General features: G+C 47.7%; 6 protein-coding genes across 6 annotated transcripts; 2 read left to right on the top strand and 4 right to left on the bottom strand.

Moving 5' to 3' along the window:
- Positions 1 to 931: 931 nt before the first annotated feature.
- On the bottom strand, positions 932 to 1,634 carry DEU56DRAFT_761401 (uncharacterized protein; the record flags this gene model as incomplete). The annotated part of the gene is made up of 4 exons (XM_041350533.1): positions 932 to 1,050; positions 1,117 to 1,242; positions 1,268 to 1,307; positions 1,608 to 1,634. 4 exons carry the CDS (start codon positions 1,632 to 1,634, stop codon positions 932 to 934), a joined length of 312 nt encoding a protein of 103 aa, XP_041201979.1.
- Positions 1,635 to 2,810: 1,176 nt separating this feature from the next.
- On the top strand, positions 2,811 to 3,674 carry DEU56DRAFT_919078 (uncharacterized protein; the record flags this gene model as incomplete). Its single annotated transcript, XM_041358220.1, has 4 exons — positions 2,811 to 2,846; positions 2,895 to 3,018; positions 3,058 to 3,182; positions 3,408 to 3,674. 4 exons carry the CDS (start codon positions 2,811 to 2,813, stop codon positions 3,672 to 3,674), a joined length of 552 nt encoding a protein of 183 aa, XP_041201980.1.
- A 1,143-nt stretch (positions 3,675 to 4,817) lies between these two features.
- Positions 4,818 to 5,358, top strand: DEU56DRAFT_919079 (uncharacterized protein; the record flags this gene model as incomplete). Its single annotated transcript, XM_041358221.1, has 3 exons — positions 4,818 to 4,864; positions 4,933 to 5,033; positions 5,102 to 5,358. 3 exons carry the CDS (start codon positions 4,818 to 4,820, stop codon positions 5,356 to 5,358), a joined length of 405 nt encoding a protein of 134 aa, XP_041201981.1.
- A 186-nt stretch (positions 5,359 to 5,544) lies between these two features.
- Positions 5,545 to 7,327, bottom strand: DEU56DRAFT_931510 (uncharacterized protein; the record flags this gene model as incomplete). Its single annotated transcript, XM_041358715.1, has 5 exons — positions 5,545 to 6,038; positions 6,075 to 6,315; positions 6,428 to 6,703; positions 6,752 to 6,948; positions 6,997 to 7,327. 5 exons carry the CDS (start codon positions 7,325 to 7,327, stop codon positions 5,545 to 5,547), a joined length of 1,539 nt encoding a protein of 512 aa, XP_041201982.1.
- A 2,277-nt stretch (positions 7,328 to 9,604) lies between these two features.
- DEU56DRAFT_698004 (uncharacterized protein) lies at positions 9,605 to 9,877 on the bottom strand (the record flags this gene model as incomplete). Its single annotated transcript, XM_041347267.1, has 1 exon — positions 9,605 to 9,877. A coding segment is annotated over one exon (273 nt), but the record flags the coding sequence as incomplete, so codon positions are not given.
- Positions 9,878 to 10,080: 203 nt separating this feature from the next.
- On the bottom strand, positions 10,081 to 11,002 carry DEU56DRAFT_748069 (uncharacterized protein; the record flags this gene model as incomplete). The annotated part of the gene is made up of 3 exons (XM_041349321.1): positions 10,081 to 10,459; positions 10,516 to 10,735; positions 10,786 to 11,002. Coding segments are annotated over 3 exons (816 nt in total), but the record flags the coding sequence as incomplete, so codon positions are not given.
- Between the last annotated feature and the right edge of the window lie 198 nt (positions 11,003 to 11,200).

An 11,200-nucleotide genomic window follows, 5' to 3' on the forward strand; every position in this document is an offset into this window, starting at 1 on the left:
GCATATATGTGGGAGGCATATTGCTTTGCAGCGCGTCTTATGGATTACAGCTAATGGTGGAAGACTGTCACCTCGCCCCGGTACATGTGGTAGCTCCAAATTTGGGACTGGCAAAACTCGACGACATCCGACAGTGTGAGTTTGACCCAAAGTAATTGTAAGACTTGACAGTTAATTCTGAATTCAGAGCGTCCTCAGCGACATGATACTCAGCCCATCTTTCAACCGAATCGATTTTGTTTCCTCGGAATCAATAAGTTGCTCGTTGTCACCCACGATCTGAAGCTTTAGTCAATCGAGAGTATGTCCCAGACACCACAGGTGTTAGCCTGTTTCCTGTTCCCCCTTTCGGTGCCTCCTTCCGATGGATAACATTGAGCAGCTGCAGATGCAAGTCTAACAAATGATGTACACCTCAGACCTTATCCATCGACTACTATGCCTTCATCAGGAAAAAACAAATATTGGTGTAGTTCCAGTGACAACTACATATTGCTACATAGTCACTGTAGTGATATGTAGTTAAATATGGGGCTATGTAGAGCTACGGGAGGCGCTGGGAGTAGTTGTATTCACTGTACATCAGGAAAAAGCCCGGTCACTATATAGTACTATATAGCCAGGATAGACCGTGTAGCTCGGTAGTCAAGTCCCTTCTATATAGTATGTGAGGCAAATATGTAGTACTATGTAGTACTATATAGTGCTATGTAGAATTGGGTAACACTACTATGTACTACAGAAGTAGACTGTAGTTGCTTCGAGTTGTACTACAGGCAGCTATATAGCACTACATAGTTCATGTAGCGCTACTACTGCCAGCTACAAGCAGCTATATAGTCACACATATATCACATAGTAGTAGTAGTAGCACGCAGAATCACGAAAACAATGGAATTCGAATGCCTACGAATCAACAAATCAACATATTTTACAACTCCCTAGCCTCTGCATCATGCTGCTCCTCAAGTCGGTACTCTCGGATGGCATCTTCGAACGCGGTGTCACTGATCCGGGATGCAGATGACGAGATAGTAAGGCTGTCAACGCCTGCATGGAAACTTCAAAGCATGAAAGTTAGAATATAGTTTTCAAAAAGGACGCTGTTCAACGCACCGAGCCGTGTCGTGCAGATTGACACGAATTCTTTCGAGGAGTTTGTAAGGCGCCGTGTGCTCATCGAAGCGCTGCAATGAGGTGTGTTGATTGCGCCTAGTAGTTCTTCAATCAGCAATGCTCGAGCTCGACGGGGTATCAAAATACTGACTATCTATAAGGATAGGAATGTCGCCGGTCAGCTGCGCTCGCTGTCAACGGGTATGGCATAAGTCTGCGAAAACAATAGTTAGTAGTCAGCACTATAGCAATGGAAAAAAAGACTCGAAACTGTTGGTAAAGCACGTCAATAAAATACATGAGATGCGAAGAGGGTACACACCAAGAAAGCAGTATCAGAAAATTGTCTGGTGTATTATATTAGCACTCCGGAGTCCACATAGAGGTTTGGGGCTGAATTGGCCTTACTATGGTGCGTGAAGAGGGGGAGTCGCATGAGGAATCCAGCCCGATCCCTGCTGAATAAAGTTCAATCGCCTGCTCATAATTACCCGCAGCAGCAGCCTCGTCTCAATCATGGCTGGGGCATCAGCCATTTAATGAGTTGATGCGAGCACAGCAAGAACGTCACGAATCACATTGTGGGTGGGAGGGTAGCGACTTGCGGCCGAATAGAGACGTGAAGGGCACATCCGCGGGAAACGGACCTGGATAGGTGTCCCCGCAGACCAGAAAGTGTAACAACTTGAGTGTTTTCACGGGATAAAACATCGCATGGTGTCCTGGAGGCCATATCGTCGGCTGAAGGGAGGCGACATGCACGATGAGAGCAAAAGTGAATTCAAACTCCGCTGAGGCAGTATTTGAACTTTGAACTTCTGCAGTGAAAAACCATGAAAGTGGTCACGTGGTCTCGACACTTTGAGTCAACGAAGTATGAAAATTTTAAAAAACACGAACCATTAACAATTTAACTTGTTCCCACCATCACCTACTCCCTTGTACACTACTTAATGTTTGACTGTGAATTTCGGGGTATCGTGTCACGGTGTTGCGCAAGTCTGTGTCGTCGTCACGCTGGGTATCGTGTTGCGCAAGTCTGTGTCGTCTTCACGCTGTCATGCGGACCTTGCTTGCGTGTCCACACCATTTGGGCAACCTCAAACCATGGTTTGTACAAAATTCCCCGCTTTGTTCGTGTCTCGCGAGTATCATCGACGTTTCTGAATTTACTGCGAGTCCTAAATACAATGATTTTAACCAGTAGATTTTATTACATTTCGTACGTACTACGGGTGCGCCTGTAGCTGCAGTGGTAGCTCCTGTAGCTACCTGTAGCACGGGTGTTTGCCCTTGGTAACTATATAGCCGCATATAGCTTGGCTTTAGACTATATAGCGCTATATAGACAATATAGTGTAAGGTGTGCCTACATAGTGCTACTGTGCCTATATAGTGCTATATAGCTGTCACCCGGGCTACGGCATTTTGGGTTTTTTCCTGATGTAGTAGCCAATATCCGCAATCACATCATTGTACATCAGGAATGTCCTAACTCCACATTTATTATCTGCGCATTCTCCAGCTTGCGCGGTTTTACCAATCGAGAGCTCGCACATTTTCATCAAGAGTTTTAGACTCATGCTTGGTTGCCGTCTTCTTAACCAAAAAATTGTTTGAAGTCTAATATTTGCACATGTTTGGTTATTCTCATGCGCGCTCACATGATTTTAGTTCGACTTTTCAAACCATCCATGTTTCCCTTCCAGCAACAACCCACCAGCCTCTCTGTACCCAGATGCACCTCCCCTCCCTGACATGTCGACACTTCTCCGCAGGTTACTCAGCCATTACCTCCAGGTCCTCCGGCTGCGACGACCCTTCCCAATCCTCTCGAGGTACCTCTCGCTCGTCGTTCCAGTTGTACACCTGTGCCGTCTGAACGTTGTTGTGCTGCTGAAGGTATACCATACATACCTGCTACTCATTGTTCTGTTTTAGCATCTGTCGTCGCTGCCGAACACCTACAGGCTCTCAGGCTCCCTTCCACAGACAATCCCTTTCCGAACCGGACTCATGGTCCGGTCCTAGGTTCGGCCAAGACTCAGAACCGAACCTCTCGAGAGGTTCGGGGTTCGGCTGACGGTGAATAGGTTCGAACGGGTTCGAACCTCAGAATTTTTGGGTAGGTTTCACACATTTTTTAATCTGTGTTTCAGTACTTATGATGTTCATTTCTACGGACTCACCAAGTCCGTGCGTATTAAAACCTTTGAAGCCTGTCGAGCACCCCACTTTATTGGTGGATAGCCACGTCAGCACAATGCCGCTGACTGCGCGTTGCTCTGTAGCGAGTGGGGTCCTACCGTCCCAAGGTGTCGCGTTTTTTCTTGATCAATGAAGCCCTTCGTGCGACGGGCGCCTGCATTGGAATTTCCGAGGAGCATTCACGTCCTGCAGCTTTCGTTCTAGACTTCGGTCCTGCGAGTGTCCGATGGGCTCGAGGGGAGGTTGAGGCACGTCGTGGAATACATGGTGCTTTGGTGACAGAAGCGAGTGTTCTACGACCGGGGCGCCTGCTTGCACAGGAGGTCGTCAGCTCCCTGCCTTATACCTGAACCATGCTCGCTGGTTACCTATCCCAACACCAAATTCGACTTTCGCGAGATGAAGTTGTCTATCCTGTAGGTTCATGTATGCTCATCTTTCTGTTCGAGTTGCTTAGGTGTGCTTTTGCTTTTTGATAGGTTAATCTGCTTCAAGGACCTCCGCTGCCTAATCTTCAAAATATTTACGGCTTCGCGTGAGACACTACTGGAATTGCTGCTCGCTGACACGAGATAATTTGTGACGACTACTTAGAAGCTTTTTTATCGGTTTCCATCCTCGTCCGCTATCGCATACTACATTCTAATTACCATTTTGCAGTACGCAGAACTCGTTCACCTCAGTTATTCGTGCGCTCGAGTGTCTATGCGTTGCAGTGCTACACATGCATCACCTTCGCCCATCCCATCCTCGAGTGCGTTTGGAGCTACTAGCCATTGTCTGATTCAGAGCTGATTCTAAACTCGTTCTCAGAATCCAGAATCAGTGACGAGGCAATCGAAGATGCCATTCGAGAACACCAGCTTCAGGAGGAGAGTGGGCGGCGAGGCTAGTGAGAGCGGGAGCCGAGGGTCGTAGCAATACCGCTGTTAGTATCGACTGATCTGAATTCATTGATTTGTTGCTATTTCGTGTGCTATAATCTGAGTCACTATGGTGTGCTATATAGTTACTTGGAGTCCCACTCCTATGAACTACAATCTACTACTGATTTACTACAGTTGCACCATGTGCTGCTACATAGCGCTATGTAGCACTATGTAGCACTACATAGTCACTTCAGTTGCTATGTAGAAGGCATGTAGCAACCGAGCTACATTGACTACACGGACTACATAGTACTATGTACAGTACACTTTTTCATAACGCATAACGTCGGGACCCCTCCCAGGCTATGCATTATCACCCCTTATGCATTACCAAGTTGTGTGACATATGTGACACATTGTGATGCCATGTGCACCTGGGCTTCCCATTAAGTAAGCCTTACTATAGTGGTTTGTTACGTGCTGTGCTTACTATTGTTAGGCTTAGTTGCAGCAATCCTCAACACCAGCATTAAATGCTGTCCCAAATAACCCAGGACCTTTGGGTATTTGGCGTAGGTAAGTAGCTCGGCACTGTCGGCACTGTCTGCCGCCTATTTACGCCTAATGCGTCATCCCGACGTGCCCCGCCATGCGCTAAGCTTCCAAACTAGGTGAGACTCTTTTCTCACGCCCCTTGCCCTTCTCCATCACCGCCAACGTCGTCTACCACCTGTTCTAGCCATCGACGCGGGCTTCCTGCGCCCCCAACAGCGTCGTTCACCACCATCTTACGTGGATCTGTCCGTTGGACCAAGTACAACGGCTCTGGACACCGCCTAGGTGAGTCTTTTCTCGCGTGCTCTTTGCCCTTATCCACCACCACCAACGTCGCCTACCACCCGTTCTAGCCATCGACACAGGCTTCCTGCGCCCCCAACAGCGTCTTTCACCACCTCCTACGTGGATCTGCCTGCTGGACCAAGCGCAACGGCTCTGGACGCCACCCTCATCTCTCAACAACCCATCTACCACCCTTAGCGTCGGTGCACGCTTTCTACGCCTACATAGACCTTGTACCATCGCTCTGGATGCCACCCTCACCTTTCAATCACGCTATATACTGCCTACTTTACACACCTCGCTAGACCTTTTACCACCACTATGAATGCCACCCTCATTTCTCAAGTAGACCACCCGCTTTACCCAATATCATTGGCATTGCCAACTTATCTACGAGACCCAGTGTATTTCACAAAGTTAGCTTGCTTGTAGTCTGACTGTATGGGACTTTGCGCAATGAAAAACCCTTGAATTTATTCAAACGAGTGACAGACGAAGTATATCTATTGAACTAGATTTGGGCTGCCGGCCCAAAAATAGTATCTAATGTATCCAACAAGGCATCTGGGTCAAAGAACTCGTTAGAAGGTGACACAGGAGCGCTGCTGATGGCTGGAGGAGTAGGGGTACAAAAGAAGTCGAAGGTGGCGGGATTGATGGAGTCGACGGTGCCAGCAATATTGGCATTGTTGAAAGCCTCGGTATTGGTGAAGTTGGTGGAGGCACTAGCCTCAGCGTTGACATTGCTATTGGTGCTGGCATTGGTATTAGTGCCGGCGTCATCGTTGGTGTTGGTGCTGGTGGAGTTGGTACTGATGTTGGTGGAGTTGGTACTGATGTTAGCGCTAGGAATGTTGGCACTAGGGGAACTGGCACTAGGGGAACTGGCATTGGCAGCTGGGGTGGTCTCGTCTTCATTGTCGGTCTCGACGGTCTCCGTGCTCTTGTACGTCTTCTTGCGACGACCCGATCCATCCGTAGACCGTGCCCGCTTCTTTCCCTTGTCTGAGCGAGTCCGGCGGCGGTGGTCCGTGATCTCACCACTTTCCAGCTTCTCGTTGCGCTCTTCGAGGAGTTGTTGAAACTCCTCGTCGTCAATTTCTCTCCAGCAGATGGCACGAGACTCCCACTTCCGACGAATCATTTCAAGGTCAGGAAGGGCGCTCGAGGCTTGGCTGAGGTTGACGAAAGGGATGTTAGCAGGCCAGCCTTCGATAACGACTTTATAGCGCTGGATAACGTTGCGGAAATAATTCGCCCAGTGCATCTTCGCGTTTTCGTCCTTAGTGATTGCCATTACATGGTAATAGTAATTAGAATTGTAGTATGAAAAATAAATTGAAAGAAAGCTCACCAAGTCCCTTCTGAATTTCGTGGCGGATCGCCGCACGAACATCGGAACAACGCTTTTGATGATTTTTCGCAGCACCTGTTGAGTAATGGAATTTAGTGTGATGAGCAAAGGTACAAGCAAACATACCTTTCATGCCCTGGACAGCGAATCCTTCCATCTTGCTAATTAAATCTTGATTGTCGATATTCATTACAGACGACATAAACTCGTCCACACCTTCGGTAGCAAAAGCGACACCACGAAGAGGGAGGTCCGTGGACCCACGCGTCGTGTAGAGGATCGCCTCGGCTCCCGTACGGCTCCTCAAATTGTTAAGCTATAAACTGTGTCAGTGAATCGAAAATGAAGATGCGTGAGGACTCGCCTCGTTCTCAACGGCCTTGAGGGTCTGGGTGACATCATTAACCTTTGACTTTGTTGAAATTCGGATGCCCGTGGCTTGTGTCTCCTTGTGCTCGCTGTACTCGAGCAAAATCGCAGCCTTCTCGTCATCTGTGAGCTCTTGATATTCCGCACGGTGGCTCTTGACGAGTTCTTGTAGGACGTCCTTGCCTGTCGCCCCTTGATGGCACAGTAAGTACGATGTTCGTGTGTTGTCAAACCACGTACCATTCTCTTGATTATCCTGCCGTTTTTTCCAACAGAATGCGTTCCACGCATTCAACTTCGAGCGCTTGAATCTCATCATCCCCCGGCCTAAACATAAGTCATTTTGTACACGGCGGAAACTCTTGTGGTGAGAAGATGCGATTTCCTTTACGGTCTCATCGAGACCGTTCCAAGCATCACCGAGAGCTGATCTGAATTGATGCGCATTTTCACGACGCCGAGCAGTAAGGGCAGCGCGGGCCTCCTTACTGAGAGTGACCCTCGTGCGACGAGTAGGCAAAGCCTGGATGCGTTTGCGAGTCTGTGTCGCGTGAAAGGTCTGGGTGGCCATTGACCTGGGTATTTCAGCGGTTAGTAAACACCCACGCAGCCAATTTATACGCAAATGGCGAGCACAACGGAGCACATATATTGGTGTAACTATTCAAAAAAAACATCGGTGGCTTTTGCCACACACAATCGGGGATCTAGAACAAGAACAAGAGAAAAAACAAGTAAAGTGCGCACATAAAAACTAGGGCGCCAAGAAATGTGAATATTTGTGAAAGGAACGAAGACGGCGGCTAGAAAGTGATTAAATTGTCAATCAATTCAAATAACGGTAGAAATATAAAATACCTTAGTGTTTGTGGGCATAGCTCGGTTGCTGTGAACGTCAGAATTGAGTGCCCTACTCAGGTTCAATGCCTGTTCATAAGTCAGGTTCCATTTCGGTGATTGAAGCACAGCCTCCCAGCGGCTGCTGCGAACGGAGCCGATGAGCTGATGAAGTTTGGGAAGTATGTGATCGTCTAAACCGAACCGATCAAGCACAGCATCGGAGTGCGGACCTATGCTGATCAAGGGGGCCCCGGCTTGGAAAGATGCTGCTGCACCAGTTGACTTGGTCGTATTTTTGGTACCGGGGGGCTTTGGGACAGTTGCAGTACCTTGTTGAGCGGCACTCAATAGAAATGCGTCAGCGTTGCGACGCTGCCGAATGTCTGACTTGCTCTTGCTAGGCGATGCTTTCGCGAGGGCTTGACCCATCTGAACAGCAGCTGAAAGCGACTTGTTACTAACTTCAAAATCACGTTCGAACTGCTTGGTGGGACGAGCGGAACACTGAATACGTGCACCTGTGGCCACCAAGGGTCCAGGCAAAAATGGGGGTCCAGAAGGATTCACTTGACTTGCCGGGTCTTTGAAAAAAGTAAGCTTGTGAACATGGAAACAGAGGAGACTCACAATGCCGGGGAGGGATGATGCCCTCAATGCGACAACGTTCTGCATAGCGCTGCAGATGGGGGATGACAAACTCCTCGCTGAAAGCCTGCACTAAGGCTGATAAATCTCCCCCAATCCGCTCTGGTGTTTCACGATGTTCCCGTGGCGTAATGTACAGATCGACAGTGAAGTGCTCCGGAGACAGCGTTTCTGAGGCTTCAGAACCAGCACAACGCATGAGGATGGAAATTCCACCATCAAGACGATCTTGCATTGTGATCTAACAATCTATGTCATTAGTATACAAAGATAGAAAATAAAAAAAGCTCACCGCATCAAACAGGTCTTGTAATGCTGCGTCAAGGAAATCTTCTTGTGTGATGGATCGTTCGTTTGATGATGTGTATGAATTGAAGGCGATATGAGATGGATGGAGGCCACCAGGCTTTCGGGTATGATAGTGAGTACCGTCAACGTGGGCTTCATGCTTGAGTAACGCGCGAGCTGCTGCCTGTCGTTCTCCGTTGCTGAAACCTTGAGCAAACGAGCTTGAGTGTAGCGCTGCTAAGCTGGACAGTGAGAAGCGAGCCACCTGCACTGGCTTGTCCATAACACCAGACACAGTTTCTGGAGATTCTGCACGAGCTGGAAGTGTCTTGTTTGGAGTGGTGGGGGAGGGGGCATAGACAGAGTGAACCATGGTTGAAGCGCGAGGTTGAAGCGCGAGATTTGGGAGAGCGGTTATGAAAGTAATGAAATTTGAGGCCTTGAGGCATGTATTGATACCGATTATGTTAAGAGTGCGCTCCTAAGTCATAAGTATTAGTAGCAGGTAAATATCATGAGCGCAGATCACAATATGTAATTAAGTAGCAGATGATATGTAGAAAGGGAATGTGTTAAAGAGCCTAAGTATATAGTAGCAGATGATATGTAGAAAGGGAATATGTTAAGAACGGCCTAAGTATGTAGCAGATGATATGTAGAAAGGGAATATGTTAAGCTTGAGGATTATCATATGTATATTGAGCGCAAATCACACTACACCGCAGAGGAATATTTTAAGGATCATCATACATTTCTCCCATTCCACTACAGTTCGGCCACTAGCATTTTGCGTGTCTGAACATCTCGAATTCCAATATCAACACTACTATTGTATTTTCGACGCAACATTTACTCTACAACGGATGCCAAAAAATCAGCGAAATCTTCTACATTCTGTTCTTGCTCCTCATGCTCAAGATTATCTCCACCACTTTGTTCGTCAGTTGTTGAAATTGTCGAAGTCGCCATCATCCGCTCAGGTTCTGCATTAGAGATATGTAAGCTGCAAATAATGAAGAGCGGGGGACATACCATGGCTAGATGTGCCGTTGAGTCGAGTTCCGAGGCCTCTTTTGCCTGAAAAGCCTGCCTGTGACATGATTCGATCTAATCTAAACAAATGCGCTGCATTGATGGCAGCGCGACTGCGCCATTGACGTTGCAGTTCAAGTCCAACAGGTTTGTTGGATACGAGAAGGGAATTGATGGTGGCATTCACAGTGAGTTCCTCATCATGTATGGCTGTACGCAACCGACGAATTTCAATATTCAAGCGTTGAATCTCTTCACGGGCACGTTGAAGTTTGAAGTACTTTACCGTAGCTTCGCGATGCGCAGGTTTGGTCCAGTCCAGGGTGCGAATGTCAGAACGAGACTGGCGCAAAAGATCGAACTCGCCCAGAAAGCTGTACTCCACTATATCTTTCCAAGTGAGCTGTGGACGCGGAGGTACAAGAGCAGCAGCCTGCAGATTGAACCGGCTAAGTGCGTTCCGAATCGCCTGTGATCGACGTTGTAGAGCCTTGCTAATTTGTTGACGTAGTTTGTAGCCTAAAATAAACAAAATAAACACTTATGTGAGTGCGCAAATAGCATGATCTTACCCGTGCCTGAAAGCGAGAGTTTCGACAACTCAAATAGACGCATCACGACAAGTCGTTCTAAGTCATCGAGTGCTGTGCGGTAAGTCAAAAGTGAAGCTTCTTGGTGAAATTGACGGTAGAGTTCGCTGTCAATCTCCCATCGCTTGTCAATCCCAAGTTGAATCTCTAAATGCGAAGCCATCGCTTCCGCATTTTGAAGCTTCGAATATGATCCGTCAACTCGGATCCGGGCTTGATTGATGGCGGTGTGCATTTCCTGATAGCCGCCGACATGAATATCCACAAGCGCCCGATTGGCGGCTTCTCGTGCTGTGTTCCATTCCTTTCTGTCATATACATAATGTAAGTGCCAAATAAATACAAATTAAACTATATGACTTACTGGCGGACGACAACTTCATCAAGAGCTTGAACATATCGAACACTGACACGATCCTTGACAGGGGGTTCCTTCAGGCCATCGAGGTATGAGCGCTCTTCCTTGTGAAAACGAACGAAGTCGGTGTGTGTGAGATTGAGGACACCTTCCAGTGAGGAAAGTTCGCTGGTGAGAGTTTGAATGGCAGTGAGTGCCTCTCGGTAATGATTCTGTAAAAATGTACCTACACATCAACCCGTTAGCTTAGGATTTCGTAAAATGATAATAACTTACTAAGCGCTGCGTACTTGTCATCGTCCCAAAAGGCAAAGTGTTGCTCGATCGTTTGATGCCGGTGAAATGGAGTAGCGTGGCGAGTGCTGCGCGCAAGCTCATTTGATGATGAAAAAATGTGTTCACAGCCTTCTCCCTCGGTGTGGCCAGTACCTTCTATGTACATCGGATGCCAGTCAATTTGACACCGTCGGTTGTGAGCATGCCATGGAAAGCTCCGACCATCAGTCGTAAATTGAGTTACACGAGCTCGGGGTCCAAGGCAGCTATTTTCCAGTGTCTTGGAAAATGCGCATCCAATATCGTATGCAACGCCACCATTCTTCCCGTAGACATTGAGCAGATGATCTAAAATAGCGAGCGGGTATTTTGAGCTTGAAAAATCAGTCAGCGATGATGATGACAAAATCAAAAT

This window comes from Suillus clintonianus (genome assembly GCF_016758775.1).
Source record: "Suillus clintonianus strain FC179 chromosome Unknown DEU56scaffold_153, whole genome shotgun sequence".
Classification (NCBI taxonomy): Eukaryota; Fungi; Basidiomycota; class Agaricomycetes; order Boletales; family Suillaceae; genus Suillus; species Suillus clintonianus.